Source organism: Poromitra crassiceps, assembly GCF_964638095.1.
Source record: "Poromitra crassiceps genome assembly, chromosome: 16".
Classification (NCBI taxonomy): Eukaryota; Metazoa; Chordata; class Actinopteri; order Beryciformes; family Melamphaidae; genus Poromitra; species Poromitra crassiceps.
The window spans coordinates 32,285,567-32,307,942 of record NC_139645.1 but is presented as its reverse complement, the minus strand read 5'-3'; the positions used below and the strand labels follow the sequence as shown (position 1 = coordinate 32,307,942).

At 45.0% G+C, this 22,376-nt stretch overlaps 1 protein-coding gene across 1 annotated transcript in view; it reads right to left on the bottom strand.

Annotated features, from left to right (window-relative positions):
- LOC310791594 (intermembrane lipid transfer protein VPS13C-like) overlaps positions 1-22,376 on the bottom strand; it is a gene marked incomplete at its 5' end in the record, with an annotated part of 130,999 nt that overhangs the window by 71,606 nt on the left and 37,017 nt on the right. The window contains 14 exons of the mRNA XM_083653261.1: positions 1,559-1,709; positions 2,021-2,325; positions 3,439-3,606; positions 6,343-6,446; positions 7,294-7,413; positions 8,081-8,234; positions 8,552-8,611; positions 8,995-9,074; positions 9,795-9,951; positions 12,407-12,540; positions 13,186-13,285; positions 15,468-15,615; positions 17,348-17,652; positions 21,359-21,394. Coding sequence (XP_083509387.1) covers positions 1,559-1,709; positions 2,021-2,325; positions 3,439-3,606; positions 6,343-6,446; positions 7,294-7,413; positions 8,081-8,234; positions 8,552-8,611; positions 8,995-9,074; positions 9,795-9,951; positions 12,407-12,540; positions 13,186-13,285; positions 15,468-15,615; positions 17,348-17,652; positions 21,359-21,394 — 2,022 coding nt within the window. The remainder of the gene's footprint in view (positions 1-1,558; positions 1,710-2,020; positions 2,326-3,438; positions 3,607-6,342; positions 6,447-7,293; positions 7,414-8,080; positions 8,235-8,551; positions 8,612-8,994; positions 9,075-9,794; positions 9,952-12,406; positions 12,541-13,185; positions 13,286-15,467; positions 15,616-17,347; positions 17,653-21,358; positions 21,395-22,376) is intronic.

The following is a 22,376-nucleotide window of genomic DNA, read 5'->3' as shown; positions in this document are numbered from 1 at the left end:
ATTATTTGAAGGAAGTTAGATTTTTTTTCTTTTCTTAATTGCCTGCCAGGGCTTCCATAAAAAAAACTTTGAATCCTCCACTAGAGCTACAGGCTGTCAACAGACATAACAACTGATCCAGCTAAACTAACTAAACACCGTCAGAGTCAAGCTGTCACCGGACAGGAGGGTACAGATCGTACCTTCAACGGCTGCAATGTGGACCGTGTGCAAAAACAAGAGCACAGGAGTTAGTGACAGGCTGTAATTATGCAAACACCCAGAAGGTCCCTTCAGTGAGTGTGGAAATATATACATATTAATTCCAGGGCCGTGTGTGTGTGTGTTTGTGCGTGCGCGTGTGTGTGTGTGTGTGTGTGTTTGTGCGTGCGCGCGCGCGCGTGTGTGTGTGTGTGTGTGTGTGTGTGTGTGTGTGTGTGTGTGTGTGCGCGTGTGCGCGTGTGTGTGTCCTCCGCATATCTCCCCATTTATCACGGGCTTTAAGGTTTAGCACAAACTGTAAAAATCTAACTCACCACTGTGTTCTCTACCAGAAAGTGGGCTGGCCATCCCTGACTATACGGCGATATTAAAACAACTCCCAAATTATTTGTGTACATACATTGTCCAGCAGAGCAACAACAGTTACTCTCTACGCTCACAAAACCTGTTTTTATTGAATGTAAAAAGGGCTCGTACAGAGTATGGTAAAAAGGCGTTTCAGTTCTCAGCACCGATGGCATGGAATGAGCTCCAGAAGGACCTGAAATTGCAGGAGCTGGTCTCATTAAATGTTTTGAAAACAATGGTTAAAGGTAGGGAGGACGGTGAAAGTTGCAACTGTTTTTTTTCTTCATAGTTGAACTTGCTTTTATGAATGACTGAATGTATGTGTACCATGTAGTGTAGTAATGTTATGAGATGTTTGTTGTGGCGTCTGCAACTTGTATAATTGTATGCTGCTTTTCTTGGCCAGGTCCCTCTTGAAAAAGAGGTTCTTAATCTCAACGAGGCTAACCTGGATAAATAAAGGTTAAATAAAAAATAAAAAAAATCTCCGCAATCATTCGTCCGATCGACTTCAAAACTTGGCGGGTGCGCTGCTGGGGACCCGATGGGGTGCAGTCCGGAATTTTGTGTAATTCGGGCACGCACATAGTCATAGGTAGTGGCTATCAGCCAAATTGTTCTCTTAAACATCGCTATCGGCGCAGAATTTTGCAATCGGTGCATCCCTAAATTGAAATGTTATGTATTTACATTAAGCATAACAACAAGTTAGGTAAAGCAATATTTTAGTGGGTTTGTGGAATGTATTGTGCAAGTCTAAATGTCCCAACGTGTTGTTTAAACGCTCTGAGCAATAACATCGTCTCGGTAGCGTCCATGCTGCCTCCACATTACGACTTAACAGCTCATGAACCCACTGAAGTCAGAAGATTGAAGATTTCCCAACTCGGGAAATGGGACCATCCGAATCCAGCATTAAACCCTGTCTGTAAAGCAGATGTCCCTCACAGGACAATAACGATGTGAAGTGAACTGAAGGTTCCTCAGCCGGCTGTAGACCTGCTCGTACCTTCATGGGCTTCAGGTCTCCGTCGATCTCCACGACTGCCATCTTGTGGTACCAGGAGGCGGCCAGGTTCCTCTTGATGCTCAGCGTGAGGTTGAGTGGCTCCAGCAGCTCTGAGCTGGGCCCGCCCGACGCCACAGGGTCCATGCAGATCCTGCAGAACCACAAACCAACAAACCAGTGAGACAGTCTCTTGCTGAATCCAGAAGCTAGGGCTGGGCAATAGATGGATAGTATATGGATATGGTGATATCAGACTAGATAAGGTGTTAGATTTTGGAGGTGTAGCTTCGAGAGACAGTGTCTAGTTTCCTGGCTGGGCGCAGTCCTTCGGGCCAACACTGTGTTTAACATGGAAAGATAACTCCACACTGTTCTTTGGTGAAGTGTCCCTTTAATGAAAAATGCTATTTTTTCCACCCTGGTTTTATAGAACCCAGAGCTCATCCCTGCAGAGCGACTGACCTGGAGAGTTTGAGCTGCGTCAGCTGGAGGTCCATGTTGTCGATGACAGCGGGCAGCGGGCAGCCATCCACGGGCAGCAGAGAGAAGCTATTCCCCAGGGTGATCAGACCCAGGTCCACCTCCAGCGCCTGGTGGGAGATGGAGGACTGAGGGATGAGGATGAGGGGGGCCTTCAGCCTGATGTCCATGGACAGACGGAAGCTCTTCTGGGCAAAGTCTCTGACGCTGGACGCTGCCTTCTCCGCCGCCTGGGCCGTCGCTGCACTCAGGGCCTCCTTCGCCGTCTGGAAGTTGTTGGTGAAGTTCTGAACAAGAGGGCGCAAAAATAACAATGAGTTTATTTACAATAAACTACTACACCATATTGTGCGGTGGCCTGCAAAAACACGTATAAACTCTTCCCTATACAGTATATCACTTTTGGAATTACTGCTATAGCTCTCTCAGATCAAAGGTTATGAGTATTTTAATCTGTTATGTGTCTAAAAGTAAAACGTGGGAAAAATGGGTTTCAACATTCCACAACAATTGTCTACAGTGGTATTCCACCAAAACCATAAACATACTTTCCCTTTTGTTTTATGAAAATACTTATTCACTGTGAGGTTCTATGGAAATGAAAGTACGGTAATCAAATCACTCAAAATCTCAAAATACCTGCATAGCGCGCCAGATGCCTAGTATATATATTTCCTCTAATATTGGCCGGTAGTCAATTAACAGCTGGGTCTCCGATAATGGCCGGGTCATATAAGACATAAAGACCAGCCCCAAATACAGGCAACAAACACAGGAAAAAACAATGATTGATCCAGGTAAACTCCTAGTGCCTGTTATAGAATGTAACTGTAGTTTGTAGTAACGTACAAGTGCCAAAAGATGGCGGCAGCTACATTTGAATTACCATGGGGCCCATGCTGTCTCTGGAGCATGCCGTTGACAATTACCGTAATTATCAGTAATGCATTGCAGTAACAAAACAAACCAAAGCAACAAAAAAATGAACCCCAAAAGAAACCGATCAGAAAACAAGGAGGCTTGGTACTAAATATGAGAAAATACTTAGAATTAGAAATAAAGGCCTAAAAAAATAAAATAAAATAAAATAAAGGCCTCATCTAAGCTAGTTTCTACTTCTTTTCAAACTTTTACTCCTTCATGCACCTTGGTTTAAAGTTAAATAACAACATATTTGTATTCCGAAGTGTCACCGTGTGAATCGGCGTCTTTGTGAGAAGTTCTGATTCTTACATATAGGGCCTTTAAAACGGAAGGTGAAGGTTTTTGTTAAGAGAACAAAACATGACTTCTTCATATCTGTTTGATTTAATTTGCAAAGTTTCGACTGTAATGCTTCTCTGTCTCTATCCTCACATTGTTAGAGACACTGGACAGGTGTGATGTGGTGCGAGGCTCACCAGCAGAGACATGAAGAACTTGTGCAGGTAAACCACCTGGATGCAGCCCACGTTCAGCTTCACCCGCCCGTCTGTCTTGCTCATGTCGGCATACCCGGCGCCCTCTGTGGCGCTGGGAGTCAAACTCATGGAGAAGCTGAACACCTCGTCGCCCACGATGGAGATGGCCTGCCAGACGCAAAGATGATGAACTGAGTCAAGAGGAAAGTGCTGAGTGAAGAGTAACAGACTGAGGAGGATTTTCAGAGCAGCTAAGGTGATGAATCTGTTCCAGTGATTCCCAGAGTGTGGGCCGTGGAGGTACTGCAGGTGGGTCATGGAGGTACTGCAGGTGGTCCACAAGGGGCATACCTGCCAACACTCATGATTTTTTTCCCTTTCTCCCTTTAACACAGGGGTGTCAGACTCATATTAGGTAGAGGGCCGGATTTGTTCAACTGAGAGCTCATGGGGGCCGGATTTTTTTTTTTACTAAAATCAATTCGACTCATTTACCCATTTACTTCACAAAAGAAATACTGCTCCTTCCATTTCTCTTGAAACTGCCTGCATTCCATGTCAACCTTTCTCTTTTTCGACAGCATCTTGTTGATTCCTTTGTTTCTTGGTAGGTAGCCGAATGCGCGATTCAATTCCAGCGTGGCATCATGGCCAGGGACGTGCAGAGAACATTAGAGGGGCAGGGGCTGAAATTCATAAAAGGGCACTACTTTTTGAAATTTGAGGCAATTTGAAGGCCAATTTAGGGGTATAACTCATTTTAAATATTCAGATTTTAACCAGATTTAGAGGAATATCTAATTTTAGGATGAGACTTTGACAAACATACATACCTGATTCACGTTGACTGACTGATATATCTGTCAGACTGTGTGCGCCTGTGCTGCTGCTGTCCGTCTGCATGGTTGCTCTGGCTGAGTGGAGTGCGCACTGCTGGAGTGGGTGGGGACGGGCCACGTGCGTTTTTGGGTTGGTGCCTTCAGGGGCGGTTTAGAAAAACACTGCTCCATGCAGAGGCCTATTACAAATGGTGCATTAACACATTCAGTGCCACAGCGCTTCAGCAAAATTGTCTGGAGCCTGTGCCAGATTCACTTCCATTCAGTTGAAAACAGCTATAGAATTTTTTCTATTATGGCTATATTAACGGGGCTGGACTTTAATGAAAGATTGAACACTCCTGCTTCTTCCAAAGAAGAAATTTTGTTTCTAGACAGTTCCATTATGAAATTACAGCCTCTCAAAAAAGTGCACTTTCATGGGTTTTCTGTCGTTTTTTTTTTCTTTCCAAGTTATAGCCCCTTTTATGAATACCTTTTGCACTCTAATTTCGAGCACAGATCGGGTGGACTCTGGCTGGTGTTTTCTGATGTGGTGGCGTGTGGTGTGGTTTCTGTGCAGCCTGTGTGTGTCACACACCCCTCTCCCCCCCCCCCCCCCCCCCTCCCCCTCTCCACCTCTGAGCTGCGGGCTCCTCCCACACGCAGAGTTTGCTTTCTCGACTCGTTTTTGCCCCGGACAGATCCCAGCTTTGCTGCGCGCATCATTTCCTTGATGGGCATCAAGGAAATGATGCGCGCTGGCAAACGCGACTGAACGAAAAGGCTTGGCCCGTTCGGCTTCGGATGCTGCCTTTCTAGGAAATCGTGTGGAGATAGATAGAAGCATAAGAGCTCAGTTGTGAGCGCGGATGCAGCCGAGCCCACTCTCGCTGTAGACGGAGCAATATATAGGCTCTGGCAGAAAGCATGCATCGGTTTCCACGGCTTTCTCCGCTGTCTCCTGTACAAAGTAAAGGATCTGAGGTGGGTGGAGCAGCTCCTGTGACGATGTTTAAGGTGGCGCCGTGTGATCCCTTGAAGGGATTCATGCTCACTGGCTGGGTACGACCTTAAACAGCAGAATTATGGAATAATATGAATTATGATTTTAGGACGTCCACAGACGTCCTTGGCACTGAACGTTACTTTTTTTTAGGACGTGCACAGACGTCCTTGGCACTGAATGTGTTAAAGGCCAAGAGAGCTCGGAAAAGGCATTTCTCTTTGAATGCTGCCTTCAGTGATGGCATGGAAAGGGCAATTTCCATACAAAGCATCATTAGAAATGCATTCATGGTCAGGAAAGGGCACTTTTTATTTTATTTTTTCATGTGTCTGAGCTGTTTGTTTTGTTCATGTGTTGTTGGAATGAAAATGAAAAATGTATTATAATTAAAAAAAAAAAAAAAAAGGGCACTTTTTACAGACTGAAAAAAAGGCAGGGGCTCAAGCCCCCTTTCATGTCTATGTGTGCACGTGCCTGATCATGGCGGCTTTGTTTACACCTGATGACCTATGAATGAACTCTTAGCTTGCTTATTAGCGACACGTAGTTCATGATAATGGGGTGCGAATTTAATAATAATAATAATTTCCCCCCAATTTTTTTTTTTTTTTTTTTAATATTCCAAAACATCTCGCGGGCCGGATGAAACTGACATCCCTGCTTTAACAGATAAGGTAGCATTTTTCACAGCCTACTGTTGGCAGCTATGGGTCATATAGGCCTACATACAATTTGTATATACAGATTTTTACATTTACAATTTTCAATTTTGTAATTACGTTTGGAATACCATGAAATATTCATGATAAAATATTTGCTTTAGAAAAGTAATCAGAACTAAGAAAACAAAGTTGTTTTTTAGCTGTTGTAAAAATATAGAGTAATACAGCAGACTTGTGTGTAGTTGTGTGAGTTGTGATAAGGGTTGGAAGATTTTCAGATTTCAAAGTGGGCCGCGGCATTCTGAAGTTTGTCAATGACTGCGTTAAGACGTTGTCCCTGTAGCTCAGCTCAGAGATCAGCAGTAACAGCAACAGTGAAAGTAACAGTGACAGTGGAGCGGTGGCGGCGCCTTGCCTTCTTGTGGACGCTCTTTGGATCGACGTTGATGACGATGAAATCTCGGAGGCGGGCGGAGAGCTGAGTCTGAGGACCTTGCATCAGTAGAGAGCCGTTCATACCTGAGGAACAAACAGGGCAAAACACAGACATCAATACAAAGAGGATAGTCACCTATGACTTCTGACTAAACATAGACATCAATACAAAGAGGATACTCACCTATGACTTCTGACTACAGTAAGTCCTCATCACCTGGGCGTAAGATATAGCCCACAGCCTCTCACAGCCTGACTGAGTAGACTACAACTACTGTTTACAAATACAAATTTTATGACTTTCAGCAGGAGACTTGTCTTTGGTGGACAAAATGATCCCTTTAAAAGACAAGATCTTCAATATTGTAAAGATATTGAATGAGGAACTTTGTGGAATAATGTTTTTTTGGACACAGCATTTTGGAGGAAAACTCTTCATACAGTACATCACCCAGCCTTTCCATATACAGATGTTAGTCCAATTTACTTGTGTAGAACTGCAGCAGCAGCAGTAAAAGTGGGGGCTTTGTCCCCCCCCCCCCCTCCCCCATATTTTATTTTGCAATTTTCATAACGTGAAAAACAAAAGGCTCAGACACAGAAAGAGAAAGAGAAACAAAACAAACAAAAACAAACATATCATCCACATTCCAACAGCTACCAGCCACGTAGCGTAAAGTGCTTGCAAGAGATGTGCGTGGGATCCCACGCAAAGGGTCCACGAGAAGTCAGCTGGGTGAGTTACGTATCGCTTTTAACCTCGTCCAAGTAGGCCAGAAACACATCCCAGATAATTAAGTGGTTGATTTGTTATGGTGGTCTGGTGCCTCTGTACCTTGATAGTGATATAGTGATTTGTTATGGTGGTCTGGTGCCTCTGTACCTTGATAGTGATATAGTGATTTGGTATGGTGGTCAGGTGGCTCTGTACCTTGGATCTTGATGTCGGCCATGTTGCAGCTCTGGTCGCACACCAGGACGTTGAAGGCTCCCAGCGTCACCATCACCTTCAGGTCGATGACATCACTGTCAGAGGGCGAGGCCAAAGCGGCTGGCAGGGAGATGGAGACAGAGCGGACATGTTGGATTTTAGTTGAGTTTTGAGCCGTGGCTTTAATCTGTCCCTGGGAAAAGCTTGGAAACTATTTTAGTGAACACGTGGTGCGGCTACTTTTTATAATACTGATGATGTTATTGTATTTTATGCAGGGTTGGGAGAGTTACTTTAACATTTTAATCCAATACAATTACTAGTTACCCATTAAAAATGAATTCCCTGCATTTGAGTCCGGGGGCATGCTCCTCAGGAGGACATTATAAAAAAAAAACAGCTCTGTAATCCTCATTTCAGATCTTATGTGTTGGTTACAGCAGGCGTTCAGTTAATCTATCTAGTGTCATCTGTTTCTCATTATTAATAATTAATAAACAACACAATAACCTATTATGAGGTTTCTAGTCATTTATTATTTGGGTGCACTGATCTTTTTTTCAACACACACAAAGTGTTTTTGTGTGCGTGTGTTTGTGTGCGTGTGTGCATGTGTGCGTGTGTGTGTGCGTGTGCGTGTGTGCGTGTGTGTGTGCGTGCATGTGTGCGTGTGCGCGTGTGTGTGTGTGTGTGTGCGTGTGTGCGTGCATGTGTGTGTGCGTGTGCGTGTGTGCGTGTGTGTGTGTGCGTGTGTGTGTGTGTGTGCGTGTGTGTGTGTTCCCCTCACTGGACTTGGCGGACGCCGCCTTGCTCTCTGTCTCGGTCTTGGGCCGCCTCTCTCTCTCCGGAGATGAGCCGGGCGAGAGAGCCACAGACAGGAAGTCCATGGCCGATAGCAGAGCCTCCGTGTGGAGGAGCAGGTCGAGAGAGGTGAAGGTCACCTGGAGAGAGAGAGAGAGAGAGAGAGAGAGGAGAGAGAGAGAGAGAGAGAGAGAGAGAGAGGGAGAGAGAGAGAGAGAGACAGAGAGAGAGAGAGAGAGAGAGAGAGACGGTTAGAGAGAGGGAGAGAGAGAGAGAGAGAGAGAGAGAGAGAGGGAGAGAGAGAGAGGGATGGTTAGAGAGAGAGGGAGCGAGAGAAAGGGAGGGAGAGGGGGGGAGAGAGAGCCAATAGCAGGCTGAGCTGCAGCTCTGGGAAACCCCTGGTCAGATCCTAAACAGGATGTGTTCAGAGAGCTGTGGTAACAAACTCACTACTCACATTGATCATCTGCTCTGTGTTCTTGTATACAGTGGAGAAGTTTGGTCCAGACCGGTCAGCCTGAGGAAACACAACAGACAGACAGACAGACAGACAGACAGACAGACAGACAGACAGAGAGTTTAGGTTTAGACTATTTAACACACCTTATGATAAAACAGCTGCAAAACACACAAGAAGAAAGATTTATTACATTACTGATGACATCACAATTGCTCGAGTGACATCACTGATGGCAACACTGATGATATCACAATTGCTCAAGTGACATCACTGATGACATCATGGGTGACCCAAACCCCTAAACCTCTAGTCTAAGCAATAACCCAGGACTAGCCTGGGTAAACCCAGCCTCCACGTGACCTCTATCTATGTGCGCACATAGGTCACGTGGAGGCTGGGTTTACCCAGGCTAACCCAGGACAGCCGTGTGATGTTCCCACCTTGAAGTATTGCACTTTGAGCAGCTCGGCTCCAGACTCCACAGAAGAGCTGATGAGACAGAGAGGCTCGCCGGCCGAGTCTGAAGAACACAGAGAGGAAGAGAAGAGGAGAAGAGAAGAGGAGTCACACGAGATCCAGACATCCTGAGTGGGCTTGGGCCACAGACATTTTATATCTGATATAATATCTGAGCACTAATATCTGATGACTAATCTGACAGATTAACAACATGGTGTTCACTAATATCTGAACACTAATTAATATCTGATGTCTAATCTGACAGATTATGAGTATCAGACCGAATGGATCAAATTCTGAAGTGAAACGAGTAATTTCACCGGGACTGTGTGATGTTAAAAATTATTTATCCACTCTTTTCCAGCCCTGACACAGTAGGCTATGGCTAGGCTATGACAAATGCTGCATTCAGGTGCTGCTCGAGCAAAGGAAATGATCAGGAACTTATTTTCCACATTTCCACATGAGCGCATGTTCCTTCAATGCCAGGAGCGCCAGAAGGGGGAGACAAAGGTTCTGCACTACAAAAGTTACAAATTCTAGCTCCATCGTCTACTAAACAGCTGGTTAAGAGACACTTGGAATCACTCCAGCAGCTAGTTTGGAGACACTTTGAGAGAGAGAGAGAGAGAGAGAGAGAGAGAGAAAGAGAGAGAGACAGAGAGAGAGAGAGAGAGAGAGAGAGAGAGAGAGAGAGAGACAGAGAGAGAGAGAGAGACAGCCAGACACAGAGAGAGAGAGAGAGAGAGAGAGACAGAGAGACAGAGAGCGGTGAGCTGACCGGTGAACTCCTGGCAGGTCATGCTGATCTTGCTGATGTAGGCGGAGCCACACATGTCGTACTTCTTGACTTTGGTGTCGATGCCCAGCTGCTCTAGCTGGAACAGCAGGAAGGGAAGCTCCACCCCCTGCTTGGGCTTCTTCAGCTTCAGCACCACCTGGGACACGAAGCAGACGAGTCACAGTGTTTCACAGACAAGTCATGGCTAAACAAGTCATGGCTAAACAAGTCATTGCTAAACAAGTCATGGCTAAACAAGTCCTTGCTAAACAAGTCATTGGTAAACAAGTCATTGCTAAACAAGTCATGGCTAAAGTTAAGTTAAGTTACCCTTTATTTATCCCCTTGGGGAAATTCATCCTCTGCATTTGACCCATCCTCTACTAGGAACCTTCCTAGAACTAGGAGCAGTGGGCAGGCTGCAGTGCAGCGCCCGGGGACCAACTCCAGTTCTTTTGCCAGTACCTTGGTCAGGGGCACTGACAGGAGTATTAACCCTAACATACATGTCTTTCTTGATGGTGGGAGGAAACCGGAGCACCCGGAGAAAACCCACACGGACACCGGGAGAACATGCAAACTCCACACAGAAAGGACCTGGGACGGACCGGGGTTCGAACCCGGGACCTTCTTGCTGTGAGGCAACAGTGTTAACCACTGAGCCACCGTGCCGTCCAAACAAGTCATTGCTAAACAAGTCATGACTAAACTTGACTTGTGTATTGTGAGCTCTCCTTTTTATGAATGTGTATGTTGAGATGATATATTGTCTTTTATACACAGGTAGTTCCGGCCGAGCAATTTGATTGGACAAGAGGGATCTTACGAGTGCCTATATTTCACGATAATGCACTGGCGCTTCACTGTGTGTAGGGTAGGCTATATCACTCGGCTTCACAGCTGCTCTAATCAACAAAACAAACACCAGCCACGTGAACGTCATTCAAAGCGTAACCGAGAGCGCAAAGATGGATTTTTTTCCTAACATAACTTTTGACTTAAACTATGAATGCTCGTCAGAAGAGGACGAGGGGGAGCAACATTCTTCTGCGGAAACCTCCAGGGGCCGGTTGCACCAACTGGTCTTAACTATGCCTGGTCGTAACTCCTACGTCGGTCTTATAAGACCATGGACTTACGCCTGTTGCACCAACACGGCTTGGTCAGTATGCTGGTCGTAGCAATGCGCGTCCATGTGAATTGCCAGGGAATGCCCCCTGATTGGATGATGTTGCAAAAAATGTGCCTCGCGACCTGCTTGGAGCACTGTGCCACTACGCTCTGCCACTACTGTAAAACACCCTCCCTCCTCTCACCCTCCCTCGCTCCGGGGGAAAAATGGCGGCTATTGAGCCAGACAGACAGTCTGAATGAAATTGAATGTAACGTTCCCAATTCTATGTATTACATTCTAAAAAACTAAGGGCAACATTTTGGAAGGCTAAGCCACACAACTAGTTCGTTGTAATCTAACAGCATGCTTCAAAAGACGGAGAACTGGCTGTGTTACGACGATCAGGGTAAGGACTCAAAACGGTCTCCGCTGATAAGACACGGAGATCTCTGTTACAGGCAGGCGCTACGCCTCCTCCTGACCCGGCGGGCTGATTAGGCTACATTTTCTGCAAAGGGAAAGCTGGGGGGACTATTTTTGTTGGCGGAGGAATAAATACAGAAATCATCTATTTTCTCAGCTTTTTGTCATTTTTTTTAATCAGCTTTGTTTAATAGAACTGTTGTATAAAAGCAATATCACACTTGAGGTCGTGCATTGTTGGCTAATATTGGCACTGCTGTGATTATCTACGGAACTCGGCCTGCGGCCTCGTGCCTGCGACCGAATCACAGCAGTGCAAAATATTAGCCAACAATGCACTCCCTCTCGTGTGATATTGCTTAAATATTCCTGATGAAACTGAAAGCTTTGGGGTTCAGTGAGTCAGTAGTCGAATGGGTAGGTTCTTATCTTAAAGACAGAGTACACATGGTGGATGTTAATGGATTACTATCCAGTCCTGAGATACTAGAGTGTGGCGTTCTCCAGGGGAGTGTCCTAGGCCCTCTTTCTTTCCTGCTGTATATAAATGATTTGAAACCAGCGTATTCATCTGATCTCTTTCTTCATGCAGATGCCTCTGCCTTACTTATGTCGCACAAAGACAAAAGCGTCATTGAAGAAACCTTAAGCTCAGAGCTTACATTGGTTAGTTAGTATATGGCTAAGTGACAACAAGCTATTTCTCCATCTTGACAAAACTGAGTCTAATTTATTTGGTTCTAGACATACCAGTAATTGAAAGATGTCTGATGTGGTGAGGACATGGGTTTGAGGGTACTTACAAAGGTTAACCATCGCATCCGTTGATTGGTTGAGTTCATGTTACGCCCAAAACACACCTATGATTAGTGAGGACATCAACTTGGGCCTGGTGCCTTACTTTGTGTGCCGCTTAAATAGAGATTTGGATTTGGACACGCCCTAAACGGGTGTGATGCGTTTTATGGATTGTGTTTGGAGAGCGATTAATGGCGCGAGTACGGGGACATGTTGCCATGTTGGTCACACGTCCAGCAGCAGAGTGAGTCCTCTCTCCACCTGGTGTGTTGTTTACCTCTTTGATCTGAAAGTTGAGCAGAACGTTAACGGTGTTCTCGCCTGGCACTCCGTTGGCGACGGCCGGCGGAGCACCGCCTCCTGCCGGTGACATCACCGCCTCCATCTGCTGCTCACACAGCTCCGCCTTCTCTGAGGACACAGAGGAGAGACAACATGTGAGTTCTCTCTTTCACCGACTTGATGTTTCTGTGAACAATTTCTTTACAGACGTTTTCAGGATAAAACAGAGAAGTGGTCATTTCATTTGGCAACAGAGCCGAACCTTTAGACTTTTCAGATCATCCCATCGAATACAAATATCAACTCTGATGTTGATCACCTTTAGATCTGAGATCATAAAAAAGAGACCAAGAAAGATGTTCATGTTGTATTTGTGATCTAGATCAGCGATGGGCACTGGCCATCGCAACAATCTGGGTTTCTCATGTGGAGAAATAATTGGTCACACCTGCCCTAGATGAACGAGTTCCTAATGATAATGGTAAATAATGATGCCCAGAGTTAATGGTGCCGTGACAATGACCAACACTGGACTACTGACCAACTGCTAAAGAGTCATCCATTCTTAAATTTGAATGATGATGACTATTACATTGTCGTATGTGAAGGGGGCTGCTATTCCAAAGACTGATTGCACCATAGACGACTGTCTTTTTTAAGGCATTAGATTTTGGGCGAGGTATTTGGTCATCAACTGCTGCTCTCGTGAAAGGACTAACGTAGCATTAAAACATTTGACTATGTTGAGAAGCAGAAGGTGTGGAGTGGACTCACCCTGCCTCTTCAGGTCCAGCTTGTGCTCTTGACTTCCCTCTGCGATGTTCTCCAGTAGGATCTTCATCAGCACGCCCAGGTCCTCCTGACCCAGACTCACCTGGGGAGATGGTTACACTTTAACACCTCACAGGGTGAAGGCGGACACATGTTCTAATGTAGAGGGTTGGATAACCAGCCTATTGACAAGTTGACAAGTTTTAGTTTTGACAAGCCTGTTGACAAGTTGTTGTTGTTGTTTTTTAGTTTGATCTTTTAGCCTTTATTGATCATGCACCTAGTGCTTTTTGATTGGTCATGAAGTGTGATGCTTTTTTATGATGTACCGTATTTCCTCTATTAGTGGCCTCTATTCCATTACAGGCCTCTGCTCTAATATAGGACGGGGGCACGGCCTGCACGGACAAATAAAGGCCCCTCCCTCAATACAGGCCGGGTCAAAAAAAACAAAAAACGAAGGAACAAAAACTACGGTGAATACGGTACTGTAAATTTCCCATAACACAACGCATCTACTGTGTGACGTAACCGGACGTAACGCAGACAAGAGAAATAAAAACAAACATGGCACCGACCAAACGAACCAGACGAAACTTTGACGTTAAGTTTAAAGAGAGCGTTGTGCAATATGCAGCGGAAAATTTGGTACAGTGTGATGTGGAATCAGCCCTTCAAGCAGAGCCTGCACGATGCCTACGACGAGTGGATAGCTGGGGACGCAGATAAGCGTTACACAGCTGGAGGTGGAAACCTAAAAGCGCCTGCTCGACGCCTGCTTGTGGACTGGGTGATCGCCGCCTGGGACAAGCTGGACAAGGATCTGATCAAAAAGTCCTTCCAAGTTTGTGGACAGTCTGTGAAAACTGACGGGAGTGAAGACAACCTCATCCACTGCTTCAAGCAGGGACAGCCCTGCGCCGCTGAGGCTCTCGCCCAGCTGCGTTAGCGGGACCAGGAGAACAGACAGGCAGCCGATATGAGGAAGATGAAGAGGAACTGGTCAACAATGAACTTGTTGTTCTGGATGATGTTGATGATGATGAGGACGCGGAGGATACCAACATACTAGATGAGGAGGAGGAGGATACTGAGTGAGTGAGTGACCACCAATATTTATTTGCGTTGTTTGGTTTTATGCAATATTTTGCAATAAAAGTCATGAAAATAAAGGAGTATGTCCATGAGAGTTTAATATTAAGAAATAAAGGCCTCACTCGAATACAGGCCTCTGCTCTAATATAGGACGGGGGATCTCTGCGGCTCAGTAAATAAAGACCCCGGTTACTATTAGAGGAAATACGCTATGTATATTATGCTCATGTTTTGTATTATATGTGTGTGTGCCTGCCTGTCTGTCATGTTCATGTTTTTTGGGCTCTCTCTGTGCAGAGCAAATTCCCTGAGGGGCAATAACGGTTTCATTCATTCATTCTATATTAAAATTAAAATAAAAACTGACACCCGCTTAATTTTTATTTAGATCACTAGCTACTTTATCATTTTGTCTCTCAATATATTATTTTTATAACACATTTGGTTCAAATGCTACTACTTCTTGTAACAACAGGTGTCGCTGTAATACCAGGTTTAGTAGGAAACACCCAACTCAAGCCGTGTCAGGCAAGTCAGAGGTCAGACGCAGGATAAACATGGCGTCAGAGTGGGTTGCACACTGAATAACTCGTGTCATTCCTTACTGCTCCGCAGGTCTGTAAATGTGGTTTAAAACAACTTAGAGTCAGTTCACAAAGTACCTAGATGTTAGATAACCAGTCAGCTACATTTAGCGGGCGAGATGAATGCTCAAAGACCGAGTTGGATGTTGTTTTTGGTCAAGTGTATTTTTGTTAGCATCTTTTGTTTCACTGCTAGCTTGAAAGGACTAAGACCATGTGAAAGGAAGGGAAGAGTCTAGGCTACTTGTTTGTTTTATCCACATTCAGAAGATAACAACAGGAGAGTAACAGTTCCTTGAGTGAAGGAGAAGTCTCTTTTGAGTCCATGAGTTATAAGTGTAAATGCAATGAACAAATTGGTAATAGTTTTGTGGTGTAATTACTGTATCGGCCACTACCGGGTTAATCTACAGAGCTTTTAGTGTTGACTGTGTTTATTTTATATACTGTTGCTAAAGCCTCTTGGCCAGGTCATCATTGTAAATAAGAACTGGTTCTCAATTGATTTTACTTGGTTAGATATAGGTCAAATCAAATTTCAGTGTGTGTGGGACAGGGACAGAACAGGGTCAGAGAGTGTGTGTGTGTGTGTGTATTGACTCTTACATTCATGGACTTCAGCACTCCCTGGACCTGAACACCGGGGATCTTGGTGAACCAGGAAGCAGCCAGGTTTCTGTTGACGAGAAGCTCCAAGTTGATTGGTTGGAGAATCTCAAAGTCCGGCTGCGGGGAACCTTGATTCAGAACCGTTCTGCCAACAGAGAAAAATGATGACGAGATGAAATAATAGAGAAAGGATCTGACAGATAATCCTAAAACAACAAACAGCTTTATTGGCCAAGTATGCACACATACAAGGACTTTGATTTGTAATGAAATGTCCACTTGGCAGGCCTGTAAGAATATCTACTTCTATCTAAAGGTTTATTCATGGTTAGTGTCCGATGTTTGCGGTGTTCATAGCATTTTATGGTAAATGCGGTACCAGCGCAGAATAAACTGTACCTCAGAGATGTCAGAGATACGGCCCACATCTGGTGTGTATGTGCGTATTTGAGACAGCTTCCGCAGACAATTCCCCTTACGCGTGTGTATATAAAGCTGCTTTTCTCAAGTTTTCATGCACAGAAGCTGCCAGATGTGTGTTGTGTGGTCCACAGAAGCTGCCAGATGTGTGTTGTGTGGTCCACAGAAGCTGCCAGATGTGTGTGGTGTGGTCCACAGAAGCTGCCAGATGTGTGTGGTGTGGTCCACAGAAGCTGTGTGTGGTGTGGTCCACAGAAGCTGCCAGATGTGTGTGGTGTGGTCCACAGAAGCTGTGTGTGGTGTGGTCCACAGAAGCTGTGTGTGGTGTGTGCAGTGTTGGGGTTAACGATTAGAAAGTAATGCAAAATCCAGTAATCACATTACAGTTAAGATTCAAACACTTATGGCATTACTTGCATTACATAAATTATTCAATTATCTGCAGGATCAGGGTTGAATCTGCAGGATTATGGAAAAGAAAACAACAAAAACAAAACAACTGGATTACACAACACAACTAGATTGGATGAGCTGGAGGAACGGAGAGGAGTGAGATGTTGTGTATGTCCTTATTAGGATAGGGATTTGTGCTGATATGGGCATATGTAATAGGGCTGTGCCGATTCACTTATCTCCCGATTCGATACTATCACGATACTTGGGTGCCGATTCGATATATATTGCGATTCTTAAGTATTGCGATTCTACGATTATTGCGATTCGATATTACGATTTATTGCGATTTTTGTTTATTTTTTTCTTTTCTTTTTTCAGTTTGTTTGCTTTTTACACTAGATTAGAACATGGGAAAAGTTGAATCATACACTAGAGACTGTATATTATATATCATGAGTAGGGCTGGGCGATATAGTTAAAAACAGGGGCGGACTGGGATCATAATTCAGGCCGGGCATTAGATACCAAGCAGGCCAGGCCGATATGGGCCGACGTTTGAAGCCCAAAGATGCACCCACTTTAACCCTGAAGTGTAATTATTACTTCAGACTAACTAATAAAGTAATAAAACCACTAGTAAACCAGTAGGCGGCGCCGGGCCTGCTGTTCAGTGAGTGGACTGACTGCGGGCACAAAAAAAAAAAAAAAAAAAAAAAAAAAAAAAAAAAAAAATTTTTTTTGCTTTTGCGATTATCGATTCTGGAATAAAAGATCGATTCAAAAAATCGTGACATTAAAAATCGCGATACTTAGGTGAATCGATTTTTTCTCCCACCCCTAATATGTAAGGTTTCATGTTATATCGTTAACTGGCAATTAGGTGACAATGCATCTCAGGCGATGTTGTGGAGTAACACAAAGGTAATGTAACGAGTTGTTAACAAATTACTTTCTCCAGGGAGTCATTAAGTAAGGCATTACTTTTTTTTAAAGTAATGTGTAACGTCTAATATACAACTTATTTGAGTACCGACCCTAACCCAACACTGGTGGTGTGGTACCTGGACAGCTTGAGCTGTGTCAGCTTGACCTCCATCTTCTCCAGCACGGCGGGCAGAGGGAAGCCTTCAGCGGGCAGCAGAGAGAAGCTGTTCCCCAGCGTGATCAGACCCAGGTCCACCACCAGGGCGTCCAGGGAGACGGAGGACTGGGGGATGAGGATGAGCGGGGCCTTCAGCCTGATGTCCATGGACAGACGGAAGCTCTTCTGGGCCAAGTCTCTGACGCTGGACGCTGCCTTCTCCGCCGCCTGGGCCGTCGCTGCACTCAGAGCCTCCTTCGCCGTCTGGAAGTTGTCCACGAACGTCTGAGGGGGCGAACGGAGCGAGCGGTGAGCGAGGAGAACTGGCAGAGCGAGCGAGACGCACCGCCGCATCAATGAACCCGTACAGGAAGTCAGTCATGACGGGAGGAAGTGATGTAATTAGAGGGAGGGAGAGTCATGTGACGAGTGAGCTCACTGCCTGGAAGAACTGGCATCATGCAAACTAAACATGGGGTTACTTTTGTGTCTTTATCATGCAGTCAAACAGAATAGGGTCGAGAGCAAAACATTCCACACTGTTTTTTGTTTTTTTTTGCAAATCAAATTTTTTGATTAAAAATGTATTAATGTGAATAAAAAAAAAAAAGAATTGCGAATCCAAAAGTGTTACTTGCTGTTGAGCTGAATCTGGTGGGCGGGACCTAGGCTGAAAGATGTAAGACACGTCTCTATTGGCCAGTCTGGATCGGAGTGACAGCTTGTCAACATCCAATGTTAGTAAAGGAGAGAGGGAGGTCTCAAATCAATGTGCAAGTATGTTTACACATAACTTCTGTCTTAATAATAGACAAAATGTTATGTTTCAACTGCTGCATTTAGATTGATTGATTGATTGATTGATTGATTGAAGTGTTTATTTCGAATATGAAAGCAAAATAATAAATAAAAGCCATTTCAGAAACAAAGAAAAATAGAATATATACATATTCGAAAAGGAGTGGGAAGAAGTAAAACTTATTAACTCCCACCCCTTCTCCATAAATAATAAATAATAACAAGCTTCCTGGTCTAAGATTGATTTGGTTAACAATCTGTGATGTTATAATAATATATAATATAAAAAATAAAGCAAAGGAAATATGTATTTCTTAACACAAATGTATTTTACTTGCAATAAAACGATTGCAGTGTTGATAGTTTTGCTCTCAAACCTATTCTGGTTGACTGCATGATAAAGACACAAAGGTAACTCCATAAATAAACAAATAAAATAAAATCTGGGCGGCCGATGGAAATGTGAACACTTGACTCCATTTTTCAAGGAAGTGAATTCACACACGCCGTTATGTGGGAGTGGGGAGGGGAGGTGGTTGGTGTGTGTGGGGGGGGGGGGGGTAATCAGAGGGTTAAGATGGCAGTTGAGTGACAGCTGCATAGCACTTATGGAGAGAGTGAGTCTGAACGTTACATGTTGTGCATGAAAAGCATTCCTTCATTCGTGCTGAGGCAAACCATTCCTACGACGGCGTGTTAGGGCCACTGTAGGTATAAATAAATAAATAAATAAATAAATAAATAAATAAATAATCGATAATGGCGCTGGAAGAGGGGGGGGTAATATTTCAGAAAAAAACCTCATAATTTCCTAGATTAAAGTCGTAAATTGAGGGGGGGGGGTAGAATATTTTCCGAGATTATAAAGTTATACATTTGCAATCCAATATTGCAAAGTGAAGCGATGTGGTTCCTTGACAAAACAAGTACAAACACACACACATTTCTGACTTTAATCTCCGTATTTTATTTGATTTCTTTACCTACGGTGGCCCTAATATGTCGTTATACATTCCAGACTGGAGCCTGTCAGACTGGTGTCAAACACACCGTTGGCGTTTGTTTTGACCTTCCTGGAGTCCCAGGTGGGTGGGGTGGAACCACAGAACTCTCCACAGTGCACACACAAAGTACATTTCAGTGAGCCTCAGTCAGGTTGCACAGACAACAGCATGACCCCATTGACTTTGTATTGGTTTGATGGCAGCTAAGTGTCTAGAGATAGTATGAGGAAGAGGAACAGCATCGATTGTGTCCTGAGAAAGGAATCTACCAATCAACATCATTGGTAAGTAGCAAATAGGGCTAGGGTTCCAAAAACCAGAACTATCCCTTTAATGTCCAGACTCGTATCGTCTCCATGGTAATAACACTTAAAATTCCATAATCGCCATTCTAGACAAATGACCATGACAAACAGTGGAAGGACGTTCTATCCATTCAGGTTCTGTGGTGCAGGGCAGAAAGTTTAGAGTATTTGAAAGTTTTATTTGAAAGACTTTACTGCCACTGATAACTTGTCCTGATGTGGCCAACTCCACCCACCTGCTGCTCCAGGTAGGATAAAACAAACACACCAAAGTATTTGTGAATGCTTAGACCCGGGTCTACTGTCCAGAAAGCTGTTCAAGTCAAACAAGAGATGCCGACATGCAGTCAGGCTGCTTGAAGAAGTCAATTCTACTAAAAGAGTCTGGGTAAGAGAGTTGACTAAATGCCTGCAATGTAAATATGAAATATCGTCTAAGCGAGATAACAGTTTGGTCCAAGATAGAGCTAGATTAGCTAACTACATTGAGTATTGTGGAGCTACAGAGATGCTCCGGCCTACATTGTCCAGACATAAGGGAAGATGCTTGTTTGGTACAGTACAGACCCCAGTGAAAATCAAGTGGCCCCAAAGTCTGACCCCAATGGAGAATTCAAATGCAGTATGCAAAGTACACCATCTCCCCAGCCTTAGGGGTGGGGTGAGGGGCAGTGGTACAGTATCTCCACGGCCTTAGGTGTGGCATGATGGGCAATGGTACAGAATCCCCCTCAGCCTTACGGTCTCTGAAGCAGCGCGGTCACGGAAGCGTTGAGTAGAGGCCTGGCCCTTCACACCAGAAGCGCTCTGTTTTGCTCTGCCGCCTCGCTCTATTTTGCCACGGTCACAACTTGTATTGACTCGCCGAGCTGCAACGCAGCTGCTGCATCAAAAAATAGACCCGACACCGAAACTCTGGATGCAAGACGCGAGACGATGTGGCCGGAGTCAACGGTTTCCCCTATTAACAAGGACGCCAAAATGAAACTGCCGCTGCTGCGAGACGAGGCTTTCACCTCGGATACGATTCTGGTGTGTCACAGAAGTTAGGTGTAGTGTGATGGGCAGTGGTAAGGTATCTCCCCCCAGGCTTAGGTGTGGTGTGAGGGGCAGTGGCACAGTATCTCCCCCCAGGCTTAGGTGTGGTGTGAGGGGCAGTGGTAAGGTATCTCCCCAGGCTTAGGTGTGGTGTGAGGGGCAGTGGCACAGTATCTCCCCCCAGGCTTAGGTGTGGTGTGAGGGGCAGTGGTAAGGTATCTCCCCAGGCTTAGGTGTGGTGTGAGGGGCAGTGGTAAGGTATCTCCCCAGGCTTAGGTGTGATGTGAGGGACAGTGGTAAGGTATCTCCCCAGGCTTAGGTGTGATGTGAGGGACAGTGGTAAGGTATCTCCCCAGGCTTAGGTGTGGTGTGAGGGGCAGTGGTACAGAATCTCCCCCAGGCTTAGGTGTGGTGTGAGGGGCAGTGGTAAGGTATCTCCCCAGGCTTAGGTGTGGTGTGAGGGGCAGTGATAAGGTATCTCCCCCAGGCTTAGGTGTGGTGTGAGGGGCAGTGGTACAGTATCTCCCCAGGCTTAGGTGTGGTGTGAGGGGCAGTGGTACAGAATCTCCCCCAGGCTTAGGTGTGGTGTGAGGGGCAGTGGTACAGTATCTCCCCAGGCTTAGGTATGGTGTGAGGGGCAGTGGTACATAATCTCCCCCAGGCTTAGGTGTGGTGTGAGGGGCAGTGGTACAGAATCTCCCCCAGGCTTAGGTGTGGTGTGAGGGGCAGTGGTAAGGTATCTCCCCAGGCTTAGGTGTGGTGTGAGGGGCAGTGGAGCCACTGGGTCAAGCTGCAAAGCAAACAGATTGAATGCAGATCAGAGCTGCATGCCGTGACCTGCTGTACCTCATCAGCTGGTGGATACTGACAGCTAAACCAAGCCTAGAGAGAACGAGACACATTCAGAGAAGACATGAGAAAGAAGAAGACAGAGACATATAGAAACACAGCTTCCACATTCAGCTCAGAACAGCTCAGGGTGGAGACCTGTACCCTGTACTACGAAGCTAGTTTAACAGATCCGCGATAAGTCCCTTTGATCTGGTTTGACTGAACAGGATCAAAGCTATCTAGTTAACTGATACTACGACGCTGGTTTTCTACTAGGTAAGTGGACCTGGGATCTGCCTGTGCACGCGCACGTTTTTCGCTCGTGCACAGGCGCGCGTCCACGCGAAAGAGGTGCGCTAGCCAATCACATTATGAACAGCTGAGTTGATCCACGCCCACACCCATTTCCACACCCATTTCCTCGTTCCATGAAAGCGCAGTGCATGATCAGAGTTTTAGCGGATATTTAATGTATCCGCGATTTAATGTCAGAATGAAAATCCGCGTTGGATAGTCTGCTGAAGGGCTGTCTAAAGCAGCAGCTTGTATTCACATCAGTCATTTGATTTACTTTGATCAGCGATTTCTGTCTGATACAGCTGCATTGATACAGCAGCAACAAATGTAAATGTGTAATCTCAGTCTATACATTTCCACAATCTGTAAGGTGTAAGCCTATTTAGACCATAGATTTAGAAACGCATGCTCAATGAATAATGATCTCTATCACTCATGTGTGTGGTTGCACTGATCGAATAATTCATATATAAAATAGCCTAGTATAAAGCCTAATAGCCTACTATAAAAGAGAAAACTGCTGAACTGAATTGAGACGATGCGGGCATAGTTATCATTGATAAAAACTAGCCTATTTTTGCTCATATATTGGCATACAGCCTACAGGACACAGTTCCAGCTGAAAGATGCAAGAATAGCCTGCATATTTAGTATTGGGGCTATCCATATTTATCCCATATCTATATTATATGTATAGGCTTTTCTGGCATGTAGGAGAATATCACCCTGACTCCAT